This window comes from Pteropus medius, unplaced genomic scaffold (genome assembly GCF_902729225.1).
Source record: "Pteropus medius unplaced genomic scaffold, Ma_sr-lr_union100, whole genome shotgun sequence".
NCBI lineage: Eukaryota > Metazoa > Chordata > Mammalia > Chiroptera > Pteropodidae > Pteropus > Pteropus medius.
In genome coordinates, this window is record NW_024350325.1 from 31618 (window position 1) to 51982 (window position 20365).

At 36.2% G+C, this 20365-nt stretch overlaps 1 protein-coding gene across 1 annotated transcript; it reads right to left on the bottom strand.

The window, feature by feature from the left end:
* Nucleotides 1-1887: 1887 nt before the first annotated feature.
* On the bottom strand, nt 1888-19892 carry MTNR1A (melatonin receptor 1A). Its single transcript, XM_039839234.1, has 2 exons — nt 19549-19892; nt 1888-2756 (listed from the first exon to the last, which is right to left on the bottom strand). Exons 1-2 carry the CDS (start codon nt 19865-19867, stop codon nt 1888-1890), a joined length of 1188 nt encoding a protein of 395 aa, XP_039695168.1. The 5' UTR covers nt 19868-19892.
* Between the last annotated feature and the right edge of the window lie 473 nt (nt 19893-20365).

Consider the following 20365-nt stretch of genomic DNA (forward strand, 5'->3'; position numbering starts at 1 on the left):
ACAGTGAAGAAACCAGTGATAATATCTTGAACGCTTGCTAGTCTACTACAATGAGATCCCATTAGAGGAAATCTAGGTCTTTTACTTTGATCTTTATGAGTTCCTTTTTTACTGTCAATATTTTAACTAGGTAATATTCTGATGATAGTGAAAGAAAACATCTCAAGACTTTAGTTACGTATTTGATTTTCAGGTGAGATGCTTTATTGGGCAGACAATTTTTAAAGTTCACAGTTTCTATTCACTATTTTTGCTGTTATATAAATTAAGAAATAAAATTATCTAAAGAACAATCATTCTATATAGTTAGCAACCCAGTAATTCAATCTTAGCCTCAAGAAAAAAGTGGAATACATTTCAAAATGCGTTCAGTTAACACGGTTAACTTTGTTTTAAGGTTCAGTTACCTAAAATTTGTAATATTAGATTAAAAATTATCTCTACTGTTTAATGTTGGTTCTGATGAGTACTTTAACACAAAAATGACTTGATGGGTAAAGTTTTAGAAATAATTTACACCCACACACACAAGCACGCACATATCCCATCACCATCACCACCACAAATCATAATTTAGTGTTTCCCAAATATGCTTGATGAAAAGAATTAAAATAATCAATCCCAGAATGTTCTAAGGAGATTCTGATTATCTAGATATATAGATACTAGGAAATATATCCAGATCACTTTTTGTCTTATGTGTAGACTTGCAAATCACCAACTCATTCTAGTATATGATAGTTTGGTTGCAGAACTTTAAAGTATGAGAAAATATAGCTCTAATTTCCTGCAAAGCACTCTATGCAATAAACCTCACAGCAGTTCCAAATAGTTATTTGGGATAAACTAGAGCCACAATTTATAAAACCACATGCGTTTCTTTCTTCTCCTAGACTTTCAAAATTATTAGGGCAATCAAATACTAAAATGAATTATCAAAAATATTACATAGAGAGATCTATAAAAGAAAAACTATGAGATATTTACTTACCCAAATAAATTATCGATCTAGAACACATTCAACACTATATCTTAGAATCTATAGCCCTTAGATTCTTTGTCATGTTTAACTGAACTGATTAGATGGCTTAATAAATTAACAGAGATCAATTAAAAACAGCTGCTCAGTGACATAAATAATAACGATATCCAGTAACAAAATAATAAGCCAAATGTCTAATAAAGTTGAATAGAGTTTTATTTATATGTAGCTATTGCTTTAAAATACTATGGTTATTGACAGCTGAAAAGGGGCTCTGTCATATAGTTAGCTCTTTATCTAGTTGAATGTGCAACTTTTAATAGTGACAAACATATACGATCATGACTATAGCTACCCAAAGCTAACAGTGCCAATTGAAAACTTTGTAGTGGTTGTTGCTGCTGCCATTATTCACTGATTTATTTTCAGCCTTTCACTGTGTAATAAGTCACTCATCCTACTTACCCCATTTGGTTTTATTTACTCATTATAAATAAAACACATCATTTGTTTTCTTACTAGAAATCTTTAAGAAGTGGAAGGAAAATGTAATTACTACATTTGTGGTACCTATTTGCAATTTTAAAAAAAGCTTGCACACTCTTGTTCTACTTGAATACATTCAACATTTTTATTTAAAATTATCCTCTTTTGTTCCTGACCCATATTCTTCAATTAACATATAATATCTCTATGTGTTCTGTATTTCTCTTGATAAGAATAATTAGAGACTTGTTCAAAAGGCTGATAGCATATTTGCTCAGAAAGTGTAGAGGCAACCTCTTAAGAGCACATGTTTTGTTCCAACCACACTGTTTTTCTAGAAATCTGTCTAGAGGGAAGCAAACATGAAAATCAGTAAGACTTTAAGCAGTGTGCATATCTTGCCAGCAATGCTTTGCTTTTTAAACGGAGTCCACCTTTACTAGGTTATTGTTGGTCATTAATGGAGAGGGTTTGCATTTAACTCTATCTGCTACATTATTAGAGCTGTCCACAAAAAACATCTTGGCTGTACACAGTGAGACTATAATTCTTCTGTATTCCTTCCTGAAATTTTGGTTGAGTAGTCCATATATAATTGCATTGAGACAGCTATTGAAATATGCCAGATAGTAACTGGCCACAAACAGCCACTCTGGGATCCTGGGTACCATGCTGGCAGGATCTGAGGCCACAGCAAGACCAATAAAGTTTAGAGGAGCCCAGCAAATGGCAAAAAGTACAAAAACCACAAACATGGTAACAAAGTTCCTGAAATCCTGTGGTTTCAGTTTGGGTTTGTTGTCAGGTTTCACCCTCCACCTTACCTGAAGAACCAGGATCCATATTCTTAGGTAACAGAAGATGACTATAATCATTGGAACCACGAAATGGAAAACCACCACTGCTATTGTGTAAGCAGAACTGACAGACTGTGTGAATGTACAGGAATAGATGCGTGGGTCATACTGCAGAGTTCCGACACGCAAGTTGGGCACCAGTGCCGCGAACGTCAACATCCATATGAGGAACACACAGCAGAGGGAATTCTTGTTACTGTACAGCTTATCATACTTGAGACTGTGGCAGATGTAGCAGTAGCGATTAATGGCAATTCCAGTGATATTGAATATTGAGCCAATGACACTCAAGCCCATCAGGAAACCACTAATTTGGCAGTGCAGATATCCCAGGTTCCATCCATTGTTAAATATAGATGTCAGCACCAAGGGGTAAGGATAAACAGCCACCACCAGGTCTGCAACTGCTAGGCTCACCACGAATATATTTCCTATAAAAGAAGGGTTTAGAAAATACAGGTTAGTACCAGTTTTTCCTAGATTGCATTAGTTTTTTTTCACAGTTATTTAAAAAAGAGCTGTTTCTGCAACTTGGATGACCTGACATCGTAGCTACTATCATGTTATAAATGAAGTAGAGGCTATTTTCACCGGGAAGTGAGTCCATTTGCTGCCCTTGTCAAATCAGTTCTAGTCTTCGCGAATTCCCAGATTGACAGAACAAGGCATTGACATCTTCAAATTGTCATCTTTCAAAATATTTGGTTTCTCTGGTGCTTTAAAAAATCTCGAGTTCAGTGTGATTCACAACTTTTGTTCTGGTATCTTCTACATTACCTGAGAAACCTCATGTTATGTTATTTCTTAAGCCAGCCATGACTTACTTAGAAGTTCCAGGCCTTCTACTCTTCCTTAGCTCTTCAATGATTTTCAGATGGACCTCTAATTCCTATTTTGGGGAACAATGAATCCTTGTCCATCACATAATAGTTTAGAGAAAAAGGGTTCTGTCATTGTCTGTCTGTGTTAGAATATTGGCTTTATCACTTACTAGCTATTTAACGGGAGTAAGTGACATTATCCCACTAAATATCAGTTTCCTCTCCTGTAGGATGGAAATAATGATAGTATCTTCTTCATGGGGTAAGATAAGGGTTGAAGGAAGCGATCTATGTCAAGTACTGAGTAGTATCTGTTGCATGATAAGTGCTCAATAAATGTGGCTAGAATTCTACAACTCTCACCTCAATCCAAAGGAAAAGATAGACATTTATTGTGATTTATAAAGAACTTAAGGTACAATAATTAAACACTAAATATTTAGATTAAGTGACAAATTTTTATATTAACATAACTCTACATATTTTAAAGTAGAAAAAAAGGACTCTAGTCAAATTTTATGAGATGTCTGAAAGTACGTTCTTTACTCATTTGTCTTTCTTCTTATTCCTTGTGCCTTGAATGGCTCCTTTCCCTAACTTTTAAAATACTGCCCATTTCCCCAAATCCACCTTAAACAGAAATTCCTTTTATTTATTTGCCCAACCACATGGAAGAGCTTCCTCGTTTGAAGACTCCTAAATCATTTTTATTTATACCATTTTTAATTTGGATTAAATTATAATAAATTTCATTCAATAAAAACTTATTAAGTACATGTGATAGGTGCTGAGGAAACAGGAATGAACAGACAGGGATCCTATGGTCCTTGATCTAAAAAACCAAACAAACAAAATTAAAATAAAAAGAAGTACAACGAGAGCATGGACAGAGGAGAGACAACAAGGAAGGAAGTGAACTAGACATAGGTGGGGAGGAACATTCCAGATGGAGTTACCATATGCTTTACCTTTTATTATATTTATTTGTAAGGTTGTATTCCTCATGTTTGTATCCTGAATAGCAACTAGCTGAGACTTTTGCCCAAATGCCTGATGAAGCAATTTAAATGGTTATCGCTCAACATCTGAAATAAAATAGCTTTTGTATTTGAAGTTCTCATCTGATTATTGTTATTTCCTTCCTTACCAAAAAAAAACATTGCAAAGCAGTGAAGTCAAATACAGTTGTGATTAATAAAGCAAGATTTTCGCCATTTAATTAAGAATTTTGAATAAATTGTCATAAAAACAACTTCTCTAAAAAAGTGGTTATACTAGGCCAAATTAAAGCAATAAAAGAAAATGTATTTTTCCTACAGATAAATTTCCATTACCACTGAAATACTTAAATTCCAAAGTGGGTATATTTTAATAAATTTTTAACTCAACATGTTTAATACTTTAAAAATAAGTATATGAAATTCAGCTACAAATTAAGTAGTCTTCAAAACAGTACATTTTTATCCAGAATGTCATGACAAACTGCTTAATATAAATTTATTTTTAAAAGAGCTTAAAAATAAGATCACAAATGATAATAATAAGTTTCTTTCATGGATTTAATCCTCTGCTTCACTTATTTTGTAGTAATTATGCTTTTCTGTTCAAGTAATTACATTAATTAAATCATTTGTTTAATTTTCTTTGAACTAATCTCATTTTATGAGTGCTTGGAGGAAAAAAATAGGCCATAGACTACGCAGATATGGCTATCAAGGAGCTTAACTAGAAGCTTTATCACATCTGCTGTGTGTGTGTGTGTGTGTGTGTGTGTGTGTGTTGTGTAGGGAGGTTATTTTGTTTGTCTCTTTTCCTCTTCTATTCCCCCCATCATTTAGTATGTGTTAGTAGTTAACCTTACATCTCAGTATTTCAGTTACAGGATATCAAATGAGGAATGATTCAACCGCAGGAATAATGAAAGTCATGCAAAGTTGAATAAAGATACTTTATTATCTTTGGGGAGAGGGTTAGTGAGTTTTCAATTTTACAAGGATAGTTGCATTATGTTAAGCAGAAGCATAAGTATGAGGTTTCCTTTATCTGGAAGTAAAGTATGGTTAAAAGTGATATATATGGATGCCACGTTGGCAAGAGGTGGACTGTGGTGGGTTTGCTTTGTGTCAGTTGAGCTAAGCCGGAACTGTATTTCCCAGAATTTTCTTCCTGGCATAGTTATGGGTTAACATGATCCACAATGGAATGTTGCATAAAATTTGGAAGGTGGAAGTGAAGCAGAAGCCATATTTTCTCATAATGCTCAGAAGACTTGAGCAGGACACTAGGCATTGTGATAGATCTATCATTAACTACTGAAATCTTAGCTAGGTGACAGTACAATAATTTCCTATCCTGGGCCAGATTCTCATCTTTTATCAGTTATTTTTGCTGCTTTAATTAAAAATCTCATGCTCTGCAAGTCTCGTGCTGACTTCTATTTGAATGAATGCTTCTGCATTAATTTGCTGCTATATGAATTACATAAAAATCTATCTCCCGACCTAATATTGTGCAAATTTTGAGCCTTTAAGATTTTCATCTACGATGTTTCTACATATGATTTGGTAAAAATCAAATCTGCACAATGATTTAACCTGAGAAGAATTAATTTCCTTCTGTGTAATCTCTTCGAAATGTTGACTATGGAAACACATTACTATGGCAAGTCTGGTCTGTAGGCTGCTTCTGTACATTCTCTCTGTTTCACAAGCTTTATAGTAGCTGCCGCTAATGCCCTTCCCAGGTCCCATGTGCCAGGTTGGAGCATTTATCTCTGAAATTTGAATAAGTGTTGGGTGAGTCCAATTGGCTGCAGCTGCATCCTTCTCTAGAGAATGCCTTCCATTGAACAGATAAGAATGACTAACTGAGTACAAAAATCATAGCTCTCCTGCCTCAAGTGGTGGCAACTTGTGGTTAGATTTATGCCCAGATGCCTCAGCCTCATGGGTCAAGCCAAGTCTAGGCTTCGCCAGAGATCCATCCTTGCTTGACTCTCTTCGGCCCTAGACTGCTCCCCTCACTTCCTTCAGGTTCCTCCTGAGAGCCCTTCCTCAATAAAGCTACCCAACCTCCAGCCTTGCTCTCAAGTTTCATTTCTAAGCAACCCAAGATAAACCTTCAGCTCTGTGATGAGCTTGAATGGTTTTCTAAAGAGGTCACCAGCTTCTTAGTATAAAAAGAGGAACTGCTTGCCATGCTATCTCACAGAAACAAGCAAACAAACCTTATTGGGTAGAAGTTACAGCCCTTAAATGTTTCTTCATATTGCTCTTCAATCCTTTCCTCCTCACTCTATGTAGACATGCTTTCAACATCAAACCAACATATGATGCCATACATGAGCCTAGAGGTCTGTCTCCAAGAGACTGTGAACTACCTGAGCCCCAGGACTGTGAATCTTTAAATTCTCACTGACAGCACAATGCCTGGCATATAGTAGGTTCTCAGGAGTGGTTTGCTGGATGAACTAATTCACTCCTTGTCTCTAAACTACACCTGTAAAATTGTAGAAATTAGTTGCCCTTTTTGCTTTTATTTGCCAGAATGTTGGTTTTCTGAATAGGCCAAAATTCATTCCTTCTTTCATTTTAGCCTGGACATCAACTGTGTGAGAAACAAGATTAGAGACCCACTAAATAATTCTTTGTAAAGCTTAAAACATAAAACCCTGACTGTGCCTGGACTTTAACAACTAAAGTGGTAAAGGCCAGTTTAAATAGGAAAAAAAATGTACTTCAGCTACTATTGAAAACATTTTTCATTTGTTTTACACAGTGACTCTAAGTAGATCTAAGAAGTCTAGTCTAATAAAGAATCTATTATAAACTTGGTTACTATGAAAAATTGTACATGCATATTAAGTGTTAATGGTATGACAAGGGAATACTGAGATGCTGAAGGTGACTAAAGGAATATTCTCTGGCAGTGCGAGAGAATGTGAGGGGTTTTATTTTGTACGTCAGACCACACGTTTTATATTCTTAAATTTCAAAGGACTGTATATGAGAAACTTACCTCTGCAGATTATTCGAGATAGCGCGGGCCATACGTTTAAAAACAAAACACATCTGAATTCCAGTCCTGGCTATGCCACTTGCTAAATAACCTTGGGTAAGTCATAGCTTCCCAGAGCTCCAGTCTCTTAATACCTGATACATCAAGATAATAATTGCCACGGTGAGGATTCAAGAGAGAGCATGGAATGTGTTTGGCTTTGGATAAATACGTGTTTGCTACTCCTTCCACCGTGATGGCAACTGCTTGTTCTGTTTCACAGAAGGTTCCTTCCCTGGTCAGACGGCCAAAGCTGAGGAGGCGTCTCCTCACTGATCCCTGCAACCCTGCAAGGGTCTCCTTAGCAAATAAGCCTCCTTCTATCCTCCTGCCCCTCTGGCTATCAGCCTCTTCCTCTCCTCTCAGACTTTTCAAGCAAGGTTGACACTGTATTTCCTTCTCACCCAATTATAATTTCCACAGCAGCCTGCACATACCGCATTGCTTAATCCTCTCTCCTGTCATCAGTGATATTCTTACTGACCTCTTCTCTCAGCCTTCATTCTCCTCAAGGTTTCTGAAATATCACACCCAGTTCTTATTATACCTGTCCACAGACTCCCCTATATGGAATTTCATAATGGTATAAAGTTGCACCTAACTCCTTCACTCTCTTACCTTCTTGACCCGGTGTGTTTTCCCAGCTCTGCAGCCTCTTTCTCTGTCTCATTGTGTCTCCACACAATGTGTCTCTGTCTCACAGTATTAGGTGACTCCCTAATACTGTAAACATGATTTACTGATAGATTGCCTTAACTGTTACATTTATATAGTACATATGCAGTAAAGGAGACTAAGAATACCTTAAGTGGTTTAAACTAAAGTAACACACATAACCCTCTTGCTCTAGTCCAGTTTTCAGTCAGTTTTCAAAAGTGTGAAAATCTGCTCAGAATTCTACTCACTTCCTAGATCTGGTTACTCTTTTCTCAAAAGGGTAGTTTAGGGAGACATTTGTAACATAAATATCCATGTTACAGCCAGATTAATTCAACCTTTCATCTTTAAGCCAAATACAAATTACTGATGTCTGCACTATTATTTATTTTATAGAATGAAGGGTGAAACTTTAAAAACAAAAACCTAATACTTCAGTCACATTAACAGGCAATCAAAAAACTATCTATTTAGGATAGTAGTCTTTATTTCCTTAGACACATTCTTCAGTCTTGAAGAACTCAATGAAATCCAGCTTCAATAAACAAATTAATGGCACTTAGTAATATCTCTATTTAATTAGAGAAGAGCTCTAAATTGCTAAATTCCAAAAGAGAATTCCTGTCATGATTAAAAACGGTACAATTATAGTAATGTTCTATTTGTATACTAACTTAAATAAATCAGAGGAGAAATTTGAAAAGGTTAACACAATAAAAAGTATAAAATAAATTCTCATAAAAGTAATTTATAAAAATTCAAAATTTGACTGTTTTTGATGTACTTAGGGAGTATTTAAAAACCTCAAAGTATTAAAAATAAATATACATTCATTTGTCTTAATTGTATACCAAGTGTACTAAATAATAAATAATTTATTTGGCTTCCCAGAATGTTATAGTTAAAGCAAAATAAATTTTAAGTACAATATAGTAATCCATATAATCCTTATGACTCTAGTATTCTCCTAAGTTAACAAGTGAGAAAATTAAACAACTTAAGTAATTTGCCAAGGTCGCACCCACTGGATGGCAGAGCCAGAGTTTTACTCAGGGCATCCTGATTCAAGAGGCTACGTTCTTCAGAGGAAACATACCACCAAAAAAAAAAAAAAAAAAAAAAGTCTATAATAGGACTAATTTTCCATAGATAAAGAATGTTTCATATATAGAATGACATATATAAAACAACTTTATACATCTAAATTTTCTCTGTATATGATTATATAAAACACGACCTTTTAAAAAAATGTATTTGGTAAAAGAATATCATACCTATCTACCTCCCCCAAAATGAGAATATCTGAAAGTGTTCCAAACTCAAATAGAAAAAAGATATTAATAGTAAGCTAATAGCATAAGTAAAGTAACAAAAGATACAAATAAAATTAAAACCTTTTTTTAAATGGAAAACTTTTAAAAGTAAAAATTAAAATTTAAAGCAAATCTTAAAATGAAAATGAATTAATTGAAAAAGTGTTTGTCTTGCCATAAAATGTGTCCCAAGCTCCAACATTATCCTCAACTGCACATAGGAGGCACCCAACAGGTATTTAAATAAAGAAAAAAGCGATGAATACATGAAGGATAAAAGCATATTATTCTCTTCAAGATCACTAAAGAAGAGAGATTTGTATTACTAAACATGTTAAGAAAATTATAAAATACTAATTATTGATTATAATTTTTTATTATTTGCCATTTAATAGCTATGTGAGAATTTTTTTAAAATTTTATTTAAGTTAATAGGCTCGTTCTCAGCCCTTGTCCAAAAAAGCGCTTTTTCAGGCTGTATTACTCTCTTCAAAAGACAGGAGGCCAATGTTTTATTCTCAAATAGCTACATTTTATCTCTATTATTGACTAATTTCTTTGAATTTTTTTCTTTAATTGTGCTTCATTTGTACAGTAGCTTTCACATTTCCTATTTATTACCTATATTTCTTTCATCCTGAGGTAACATCTAAAAATTCTCATGACTATGTACTTTTGGCTCCAGCTACCATCCAAGAACTAACTTTCAAATTTCTTTTGAAAAGTTTTTCAGCTATATAAACATGTTTCTAGTCTTATATCTTTGTACTATGTGTTTTATTTTTATTTAAAAATTAAAGAACAAAAATCTTAGAAGTGCCATAATAGAAAACAATCTCTTTGAAAGTAGGAGCCATGTTTTACACAAGCTTAACAGAGTGTCTTGCATTTTGATAGACTGACAAGGATTTGCTGTCCATTTATATTCTGTCTTATACTGTAGGTATGCAATAAACATTTATTTAAATGAATGTTCAATTCAATAAGCACTAAAAATGCTCAATATCAAAGCAGGTGAGCATCCTTTTCAGTCATAAACTCAACAACTCAAAAACACCCTCAATAGCCTGAATAATATACAGTACCCAGTAGATTTATTTTTTTTCTTTCTTGCCCCTTTTTCTAAGACTAATTTCTTAAATGTGATTGCCAAAAGTTCTGTAGAAAAATAAATCTTAGAGCACCTCAACCAGAAAATTCAGAAGTTTATTCCTCATTTGCAGCATTATGAAATTTCATTAAAATTTCTTGAGCTGTCACATAGAGCCCTCATGTTTCAGGTCAACGTGATTAGCAAACCTGTTTGAGAGGTGAGAACATCTTTATGAAGGGAAGTAGATGATACTGCTGAAATCACACAGAGGTCTGATCCGCACAAATGCATCTTTGAAAACATCCCTTAATTGCCTCTTTGGTAACCTAGAATATCCTGGCAGCTTGTGTATGTCTTTTATAGAAGATAGGGCATTTCTGTCAGCTAGGCAACTTAAAAATACTTAGGGAAAAAAAGAAGGAAAGTCAAGGCACCTTGTAAAGATCTTACTATTCACCTCAATATTCTAGATATTATTTTTAAAAGGTGCTAATAAAGAATGAGAGATTCTATGAAGGTTTAAAATGGCTTCTAAGGCAGATATATTTTTCAAAGCAGGTATTTTTTAAAAAAACAGAACCATCAAATGTTAGTAAGAACTAAAAGCAGGAGGTTTAATTTAGGACTATTTTATCTTTGGTTAACTTTCAAAATTACCAAGGGAAAAATGATTCTGAAAGTTAGCAAAGCTAAGCTCTATCTTATCCATGATTAATTTAATGCTGAAAATTGCTACTTTCTTAGGAGATGAATAGCTGGAGGTGCCAGAAATTAGACTCAAATTCAATCATGTATTTAGAAGTCTGAAGCCACAGTCCTACCGTTTCCAGGGGAATCTGGGAATTAAATTTGCAAATTTGGAAAAAATTTGAGTTCCATAATAATGTGGCACACAACCCAGGAAAAAACAATCACAAAACTTTAAATAATGGCTAAGCATGCAATTTTTAAAAAATCAATAAATTGTCTTAAAAAGTAAAAAAAAAAACCCAAAACTTAGAATCAATAATTTCAAATATGGAGAGCTACAGGAGGAAAATGTAAATAGTGCTAACAAGATATTATCAGATTGAAGATTTTATTAGCATTGGCTTCGTGAGCTTGAAATGATTGTCCAAGTCTGTACATACAAGTTAGGTCATAATTTTTTGAACGGTAAATACTTGTCTGAGAGTTACTGTAGCTTCCAGAGTTGCTTCATTTTAAATTAGAGAACATCTTAGATGTTGAAATACTCTCTCATAGGCTGGATATTGAAACAATTAGAATCTCAGCCTTACTTGCAGTGAGGAGATAGTGTTTATTACAAAAGAGAAAATTGAGACATCAGAGAATTTGTGTAATTTACATAATATCACAAGACATTTAGATCCTAAATCTTCAATTTCTGACCAGTTTCACTTCTTACCATTCATATTGTCCACTTACTTTAAAAAATACACTTAGAAATGAACATTTTAAAAACAAAAACAACCTAAAAGAACTAATTAAAAAGTGCATACTAATAATAACATAATAACATCATTATTTGTATAGTGTTACTTCAAAGTGTTAAGTTGACGAATGGATGGATGAATGGATGGATGGATGGGAAGAATCTTAGTTATCTCCCTAGCATCCCTGTGAGATAAGTACCCCCACTGGACAGACGGAGAAACTGAAGCTCAGAGAGATTGAGTAACTGGACACAAAACATACAACAAATAAAGGTACTGCGGATGTGTGACTCAGCCTGGATCTTCTGATTTTAATCCCTGTGCTCCTTCCACTGTATCATATTGGGTTTTGTGCTGGGATAGGAAATACTGATCACTTATCTGTGAATTTTGGGTTTCAGTTTTCTTATCTACCTGAGGAGGTTGTTACAAAGACAAATAAAATATGAGAAACTGCTTTGAAAACTCTTTATTAGTCTGTGTGCAACAGTATAAAGCACTAGACATTCTAAACAAGAAAAGAAGTTATTTTTCTCCTTCGTCCACAGAAATCAGATCAAATTAGCTGTCTGTAAAAAGTGCAATTCTACCAATTTTCTACTTTAATTTTTTCAAGCTTGAAAAATGTTCCAAACGCAAATTAATAAACACATTTAAAATAATAAAATTGTAAGACTACAAAACTAGATCTCTTTAATGATTGGAGTTGCTTTGATATGGATGCTCTGATAAAATAAAATATTCATATTTTAAATGGAAATGTTCACCAAAAGATGGCCACCAGTTTTTGCAAAATCAATTATAGACCAAACAGTAAAAGTAGGCTCAAGTTTTATCACAGTTTAGATTAACAATTAAGACACCAGAACAGATTGCTGAGGAATTCTATCTATTTCAATCGCCCATATCGCAGAAGTCAGACCTTTGTTACAACTCTATTTACCTAATATCTGATATCAATGGATGTTAAAGACATCACAGAAAAGCACAATTTATAGTGAGAAGAGAATATAAGATGCAAAATGAATCGTTATGAAAAAAAAAAATTCCTGAAAGGATAAAATGTCTCAAAATATGGTCCGAAATGCATTGTTTTTCTTTTTCTTTTGGGATTTGGGTAATTAGTTCATATACGGATATTTTATTTTATGTTTTGGACTTCAAAGATTCCACAAAGCAGTGGTTTTTAAATCACCAGTAAACCATGTGACAAGCCACATTTACGACCTCAATACAGATATTGTGAGTTGATATTGCAGGAGAGATTGTCTGATTCTTTATTTTAGAAACACAAGATGGTGAAGTGCTTATCTTCCACCTGCCTTTGAACACTTAAGTGAGAGTGATGCTCTCACTCCTGTGAACCCTGCTACTCTTCAGATGTGTGTTGTTGCAGTTTGAATGGCCAGACTGGCCTCCTGTTTAGGTTGTTTCTCCTATGAGCTAAATGAGCGGTTACATTTCTAAGGGGTCTCTACAGGCCTAGAAGAGCCTGTCTCTCTCATGCCCAACCAGTGGCATGAAAGTTAGCCCATACAGGGGGATTGCTCACTCACATACACTGCTTGCTGGCCAGCTCATCATAAGTGTACCCAGCTCATCTACTCAAACTCACGATAAGCTGCATAAGTCCCAGAGAACTAATCCATCGTTTCTCAACCAGATAGAGGCCCACCAAAAGAAGTTTGAATTATGCTGTGTAGTTGGTTACTTCACTCTCTCCCAAGGAGAGAAAACTATATGAGACATTTCTGAAACTTGTAAATGTTCCTTAGGAAATAAAACAGAAAAACCAGATGTCATTAAGAGAATTTTCCCCTAACAGATACCTGACAAATAAACCAGATAGTTTAGGACAAGTGAGGCACACTTTCATAAGGACACAGTTTCCTAGATCTATGAAGCTTACTATCATTAAATACCTACATGTCATTATATCCACAATTCTATTTATTGCTAGTTAATTTCATAGCATTATAACCTCCACATTCAGAATGAATTTAATAATCATGTAAATCAAAAGACACTAAAATTGGAAGGGACTCACAGATCTTTCCAACTCCATCATCTTGCTGATGTGAAAATAGTCCAGAGTAATGATGACTCATCTACAACTACAGATCCATTCAGTAAAGAAGCTCTGGAGTCCAAGTTCTGGATTTATTCTTGGTGTAAGCTCTGTCCACACTTGCCTGCAGGATCTGATGTGTTTGCCCGCAACACAGGAACACTCAACTAATGAGCAGCAGCATATACTTGCATTAGTTTCCACCCCATCCCTGATGCTAAATCCATCCTCTATCATCATGTCTCGTCCCTGAGCCCTCTCCTGACATTTCTGAATTAATAAGCAAAGCTTCCACTGGTCCCTCCTCCTCTTGCTCATTCTTCTAGGATCCCAAGAGACTCAGTACTCAGAGCACGCTGGTTGCTTTCAGGGTCTCACTAGTCTCGGATGACCCAAATATTCTGAGTATTATTTCAGTCACATTGTTGGTTTGAATGATTTTGTGAGATAATGTAGGAGCTAAAATATCATATAAAATATTCTTTTAAGAAATCCTTAAGTGAACTTCTAGAATATAACATGCTTATAAGTTTGGGGCTGTCTTTTTTGTTGACGCACAACAGGCACAATCAGAAAACAGAACTACACATATGACCTCTACTAAGAGATTGAATAGAATTATGGTGATTGAAGAATATTAGAAGGCAAGGAGTAAGAAACAGACATGGGGGAGAAGAAAAGAGAAGGCAAGAGCAGAGAAGGGAAGAGGAAGAAGGGGAAAGAGAAAATAAAAATCAGGGTACAGTAGGTGAAATGGCCTAGGGCTCAATAAAGATAGCTATGAACACGTTTAATGGGACCTACACTGGAGTATTGATAAACTGATGGTGAGTGTGGCCAAAAGTACTAGGGAAGGCAGTGAGCCTCAGCATGCATTACCTGAGCAATAGATATAAGCAAAGGGTCAAGTTCAACAAGGCAACAATCTGTTCATGGATAGTATAAGAGAAGAAATTCAGGTTGGTGGTTTTCAGTGTTTAGATTTGGCATAAGTTCTACTTCAATTTGTGATAATACTACTATTTTATAATAACAGCCTTATTTCAAATCATTTCTCAAAAGTGATGATCACATAAGCATATACATATGTAAAATTACATGTCTGTACTCTTATGTTTTGCACGCTTTACTGTATGTACATTGTGACTCAATTTAAAAATAATATTATTTTTAATATGCCTAAGACCTATAAGCATATTAAAAACAAACTCAATGCATTCAAAATTTAAATTTCAATCTCTGAAACCCAAATTCCATGTTCTCTTCATACTCTACACAACCTCTCTGAGTGGAAATGCAGAATGGATATAGATAATGTTCAATACAGACCTGAAAGAAACAAGTGCAAGAGATACATAACTCAGGGTCGATGGTCCCATCTTAAAGTCATACTGGGGAACATTTTTTTTAAAACAATACTGACAGTTTACCCCACTGTGCACCAAATTAAAAAATAATATTAAACCATTTTAGATAAGTTTCGTTCTAAAATATGATGTCTCTGTCTTCTCTTCTTAAGCAGAACACACTGTATGAGATTGGATCATTTCTTGGTGGCTCAGCATCATAATTAATAAACACATTATTGTATTGTGTGGTTTTCAGGAGCCATTAACGGTGAAGAGCATTATTTGCTTCTTTACAACATGCCCACAAAAAGTTGTGCTTGTTCAATTTTTCAGACTTGCTTTTAATGAGTCTATTTCAACCCATGCTGACTGGCACCTGTGCTATTTCTTTAACTGTGTCCATCTTCCACCTAATTTACCACTCGTCATCTATGGGGACCCAGATACTAGCCTCACAGTTTTGTAGAACTCTAAAGCAGAATTAATCAGCTGTGGATGAGAGCCTGTCATTTTAGCTTACTTCCATTTATTGACTATATTCTAGATAAGTTAGATTGTCAGGTAATTGAGTTTTGAATAGGGGTGGTATTATTGTTCCCTTGCTCTATTTTTTTCAGCAAAAGTTTTGAAGTGTAATGTATATATAGAAAAAAACGCAAATCACAAGTCTACAGTTCAAGTATTTTTAACAATGCAATACACCCTTGTTAGGCATACCTAGAACAAAAGAATACATAACATGACTTGCTTTATCCTTTTCAAAATATGCATCCATTTCCATAAGCAAACTATGCAAAGTATCCTTTTCCATATGCATCACCTTCATCACTAGGTAATTGCGACAACTGTGTGAGGCTAAAAGATTAGATGTTTTCTGTATTTAACAAATGTCGAAAATGAGGCTTAGGTAATTTAACTGATTTCTGAGATCACAAGGAGGATAGCAAGTATATTAATTCTAGTGTTCCAGTGTAGGAGTCCTGCCATCGTACTATAAAATTCACTCAGAAGACACAAATACAGTAATGTCGATTCTAGTATCAAATTTTGGACAGCAGAACAGACATCCTGCCAGCTCCTAAGACCCTGACTGTTTGGAGCCTGTGCTGCTCTGACCAACCAGTGTCCCTGACTGCGGCTGTTAAACATTTGAATTTCTTCCCTGGGAAGTCAAACGTCAACAATGCTCCCTTGAGGGGAGAAGGGGACATAAATAACCCTGTAATTATACCAGATTTACAAAAGAAAGTACCAGTTCAAAGCGTAGGATGCTTTCGCATTCTTATTATTTAATTTCTTCCATTCTCTTCTTTCTATCTTTTCTTCCTTAATAAAATGAATTTGACCGAAATGGAAGGGCTGAACAATCATAGAACTTTTAAAAAGCATCCCAAAACTCATACAGTATTTGAATTAGCTATCTACTGTTTCAAATTACCATCTATTCAAGCCTCAAATAGTTTGAATTATAAGTGGTACATCTGAATAAAAAGTCCCAAATCCAAAAATATGAAATTTCAAAAGTTTTACAGATTAAAGCTCACTATGGGTCTCCCAGTTAGCTACAGGAATTAGTATTTTATAGACTACCATGTGAAAAATTTGCTTAGCAAATAGAATACAAAGTAGTGCAGAAGGAGTAATTTTCATTTTAAAAAAAGTTTTTTTCATAAAACAGAAGAATTGTTCAAGCATGTGAAGTTTTGTTTTGTTTTGTTTTGTTTTGTTTTTCCAAAGAAAGGTTGGCAGGACTTGAACTTCCCAAGTGCTTCAATTGTTGATATCAACAAAGAAAGGCGAGCTCTAGGTCTAAAACCATGCTCTGTGGATTAAACCCTGCTCCAGCACTTCTGGTCTGTCCAACCAATGTGTGTGCTCGGTCCTCCTCTGTAAAGAGAGTCACAGTGGTGCTCTGAAGTTTTAATATACCTGGCTCTTTAATCTGTGTCTAGTCCATAGAAATCTGCTTTTATTGCTAGGAGAGAAGAAAGTCTTTTGGGGGCAGGTGTGGGGATGGGAAGAAATGCACTGGACGGGTCAATGCAAAAGTCCTATTATTGAACCCCAATCCAAGGAAATCAAAATAACCAGTAATGCAACGATGAGATTGCAAGGCAGATAAATATATAATCAGACCCAGCATTTCCAGAATCTAGAGATACAGGGGGCAGTGGATACTGTCAGGAAATCAGCCATGGTGAGAAAACAGCCTTCTCCCACAGCTTCATTCCTGGGGATGAGATGGATAATTCTCATACCATGCTCATAGCACTGGGTCTTCTCATTCTCTCTCTCATTCTCAATTCAATTAATTTAAACTGGAAAAAAACCCACAAAAATCAGTTCACATATTCCGCACCCCCCGCCTCCCCGCCCCACCCACTGCATCTGGCAACCACCAATCTGTTCTCTACATCTATGAGCTTGGTATTTATTTATTTGTAGATTCCACATATAAAAGATTATATGATATTTGTCTTTCTCTGTCCGACTGCTTTCACTTTGTATAATATCCTTGAGGTCCATCCATGTAGTCACAAATGGCAAGTTTCTGTTCTTTTTTATGGCTGAATAATATTCCATTGCATATATACCATAATTTCTTAATTCATTCATCCATCAGTAAACACTTAGGTTACCTGTTTCCATATCTTGGCTCTTTTAAATAATGCTGCAACGAACATGGAGGTGCAGATATTTTTTTCAAGTTAGTGTTTCCTCTGGATAAATACCCAGAAGTGGAATTGCTGGGCTGTATGATAGTTCCATTTTTAATTTTCTAAGGAATCTTCATACTGTTCCATAGTGGCTGCACCAATTTACATGGCCACCAACAGAGCACAAGGTACTCTTTTCTACACATTCTCACCAACACTTGTTATTTCTTGTCTTTTTGGTAATAGCCATTCCTAACAGGTGTGAGGTGATAGCCATTATTAACAGGTGTGAGGCGATATCTAATTGTGGTTTTGACTGATGATTCATGATATTGAACATCTTTTTATGTACCCGTTGGCCATCTGTATGTCATCTATTCAGATCTTCTGCCCATTTTTTAACTGGATTTTTTTTTGCCATTGAGTTGTGTGAGTTCTTTATATATTTTGAGTACTAGCCCGTTATCAGGTATATAACTTGCAAATATTTTCTCCCATTAAGTTTCCTTTTCATTTGTTGATGATTTTTCCTTTGCTGTGCAGATGCGTTTCAGTTTGATGTAGTTCCCGTTTATTTTTGCTTTTGTTGCTTTTGCTTTTGGTGTCAGACTTAACAAATCATCACCAAGACCTGTGTTAAGGAGCTTAACACCTGTGTTTTCCTGTGGGCGTCTCTTCTTGAGGCAGAATTCCTCTAGTTTAAGTCAATCATCTAGGAAGTGAGGTTATTTAATGGACTGACTCAAATTCAATTCATGTTTTCAGGTGCCTATTAACGAAATCTTAAACTATGCTCTGACACAAGCAATTTAGGAAAAAGGGGGGCCTCCCAGAAATTAATGTTGGTCAGCTACCTGGTTAGAACAAAAATATTGCTTTTGAGAAACATGTGGGTGCACGGTTGCTTCCTCTCCCCATCCCCACTTCCACAAAGTTTGTCTCAGTGAAAGAACTAGGCCTTTAATGATCATTTAGAGGTCTGAACATACAGTGTCCTATGGACAGATAGTCCTCAGGCTCCCACCCAGGATAAACCAATTTCAGTCTATTGCCTGGAGGAAAAATCAAGTTTAACTCAAGCACGAAATTAGCTTTAGTAGTATATTATATGTCAATACGCTCTTTATTACAACAATTTCTATTTTTAAAATGTAAAATCGTTTAACTTAGAGGAATAATAGTCACTCTCTGAAGCATGTTTAGAAGCCTAAGGTTTTTTTTTTTTTTAATTGTATACTAAAAACTGAAAACTCCAAACTAAAATAAGTGTAGTATCATTTTGCCAGTTTATTTATTTTCTCATATTTTAACAAAGTTGAGCAAATAAATTATAGGTAGAACCAAGCAACTGGTAACTTGGCTGACCTGATTTGAAAGGGCTTCTTGAGCAACTTTTTGCAACATGCATCAAGTGTCTCTCAATTTGATAAATCTCAGAAATTGAAATCTATACAGTGGGGTTTTCCTCTAACATAAAGAGAACCTGACTGCCCGAGTTTTCTACCTCTTAGTGACTGAAGAGTTCTTATTTATTTATTTATGGAAGAAAAAAAAAGTCTTTGACGTGCAGGTTCAACATAAGTAAATCGATGGGCTTCAATCTCTATTAGGAAAAATGACACAAAGTCCCCAATTTTTAAGAAAAAGAACTGAACTTTTCTCAGGAAAAGCCAATTGGCAGCTGAGGATGCTGCGCTCTGGAAAGGGGGCCAGAAAGGGGAGAGGCTCAGACTGGGTGAAAGTTGGGGGCTGCCCGGCCCCGGGAGCCCCTACCTGCGTTCTTCAGCTTCTTGTTCCGATACACAGACAGGATGACCAGGACGTTGCCCAGGATGTCCACCACGATAGTGAAGATGAGGACGAAGGCGAGTGTGAAGGCCAGCCACGAGGGTCGTGGCCGCGCGTCCCCGCTGCCACCGGACGCCTGCTGAGAGGCGTTGAGCAGCGCGCTGCAGTTGCCTTTCAAGGTCCTGCCCGGTGCGCCCCACGGCCGCCCAGCCATGGCGCGGCCCGGCAGGCGACTCCGGCCCCGCAGTCTCTGCGAGTCGCCACTTGTCTGGCTCCCCGCGGCCCTCTCGCGTCTACTCTCCATCCCTAGTGCTCCTTCGCAGCCGCCCTGCTGGCTCCACCGCCACCCAGCGGCCGGACTCTGCATCTGCAGCCCCAGCCTAGCGACACCTGGCATCCGGCTCCAGGCTCTTTGGATTGCGCGGCTCGAGGCCCAAACCCCGCACCATGTGCCGACAGCGTCCCCGTGCGGTTATCTCGACCCAGACCCTGCACCCTAAGTGGGCAATGAGCCCAGAGAAACCTTTGTAGAGAGAGTGACGCTCCAGTTCATCGTGTTTCTTTGGAACATTTCACCAGTTGCATAGGCTCCAACCCTCGGATTGAGGCTCGTCAGTTAGCCACCATGTGCCCCAGTGTCCTTATCTGTGAATTGCGGGGGGAGAGGGGGTGTCAAAGAGTATCTAATTTATTTACCTCATAGATAGTAAGAGGTGAAAAACAAAATAATCACGGCACGTTCTCATCAGGTATCACACCATTCATGAAACAGTTTCCCCCACCTCCACCCCACACATTGCAA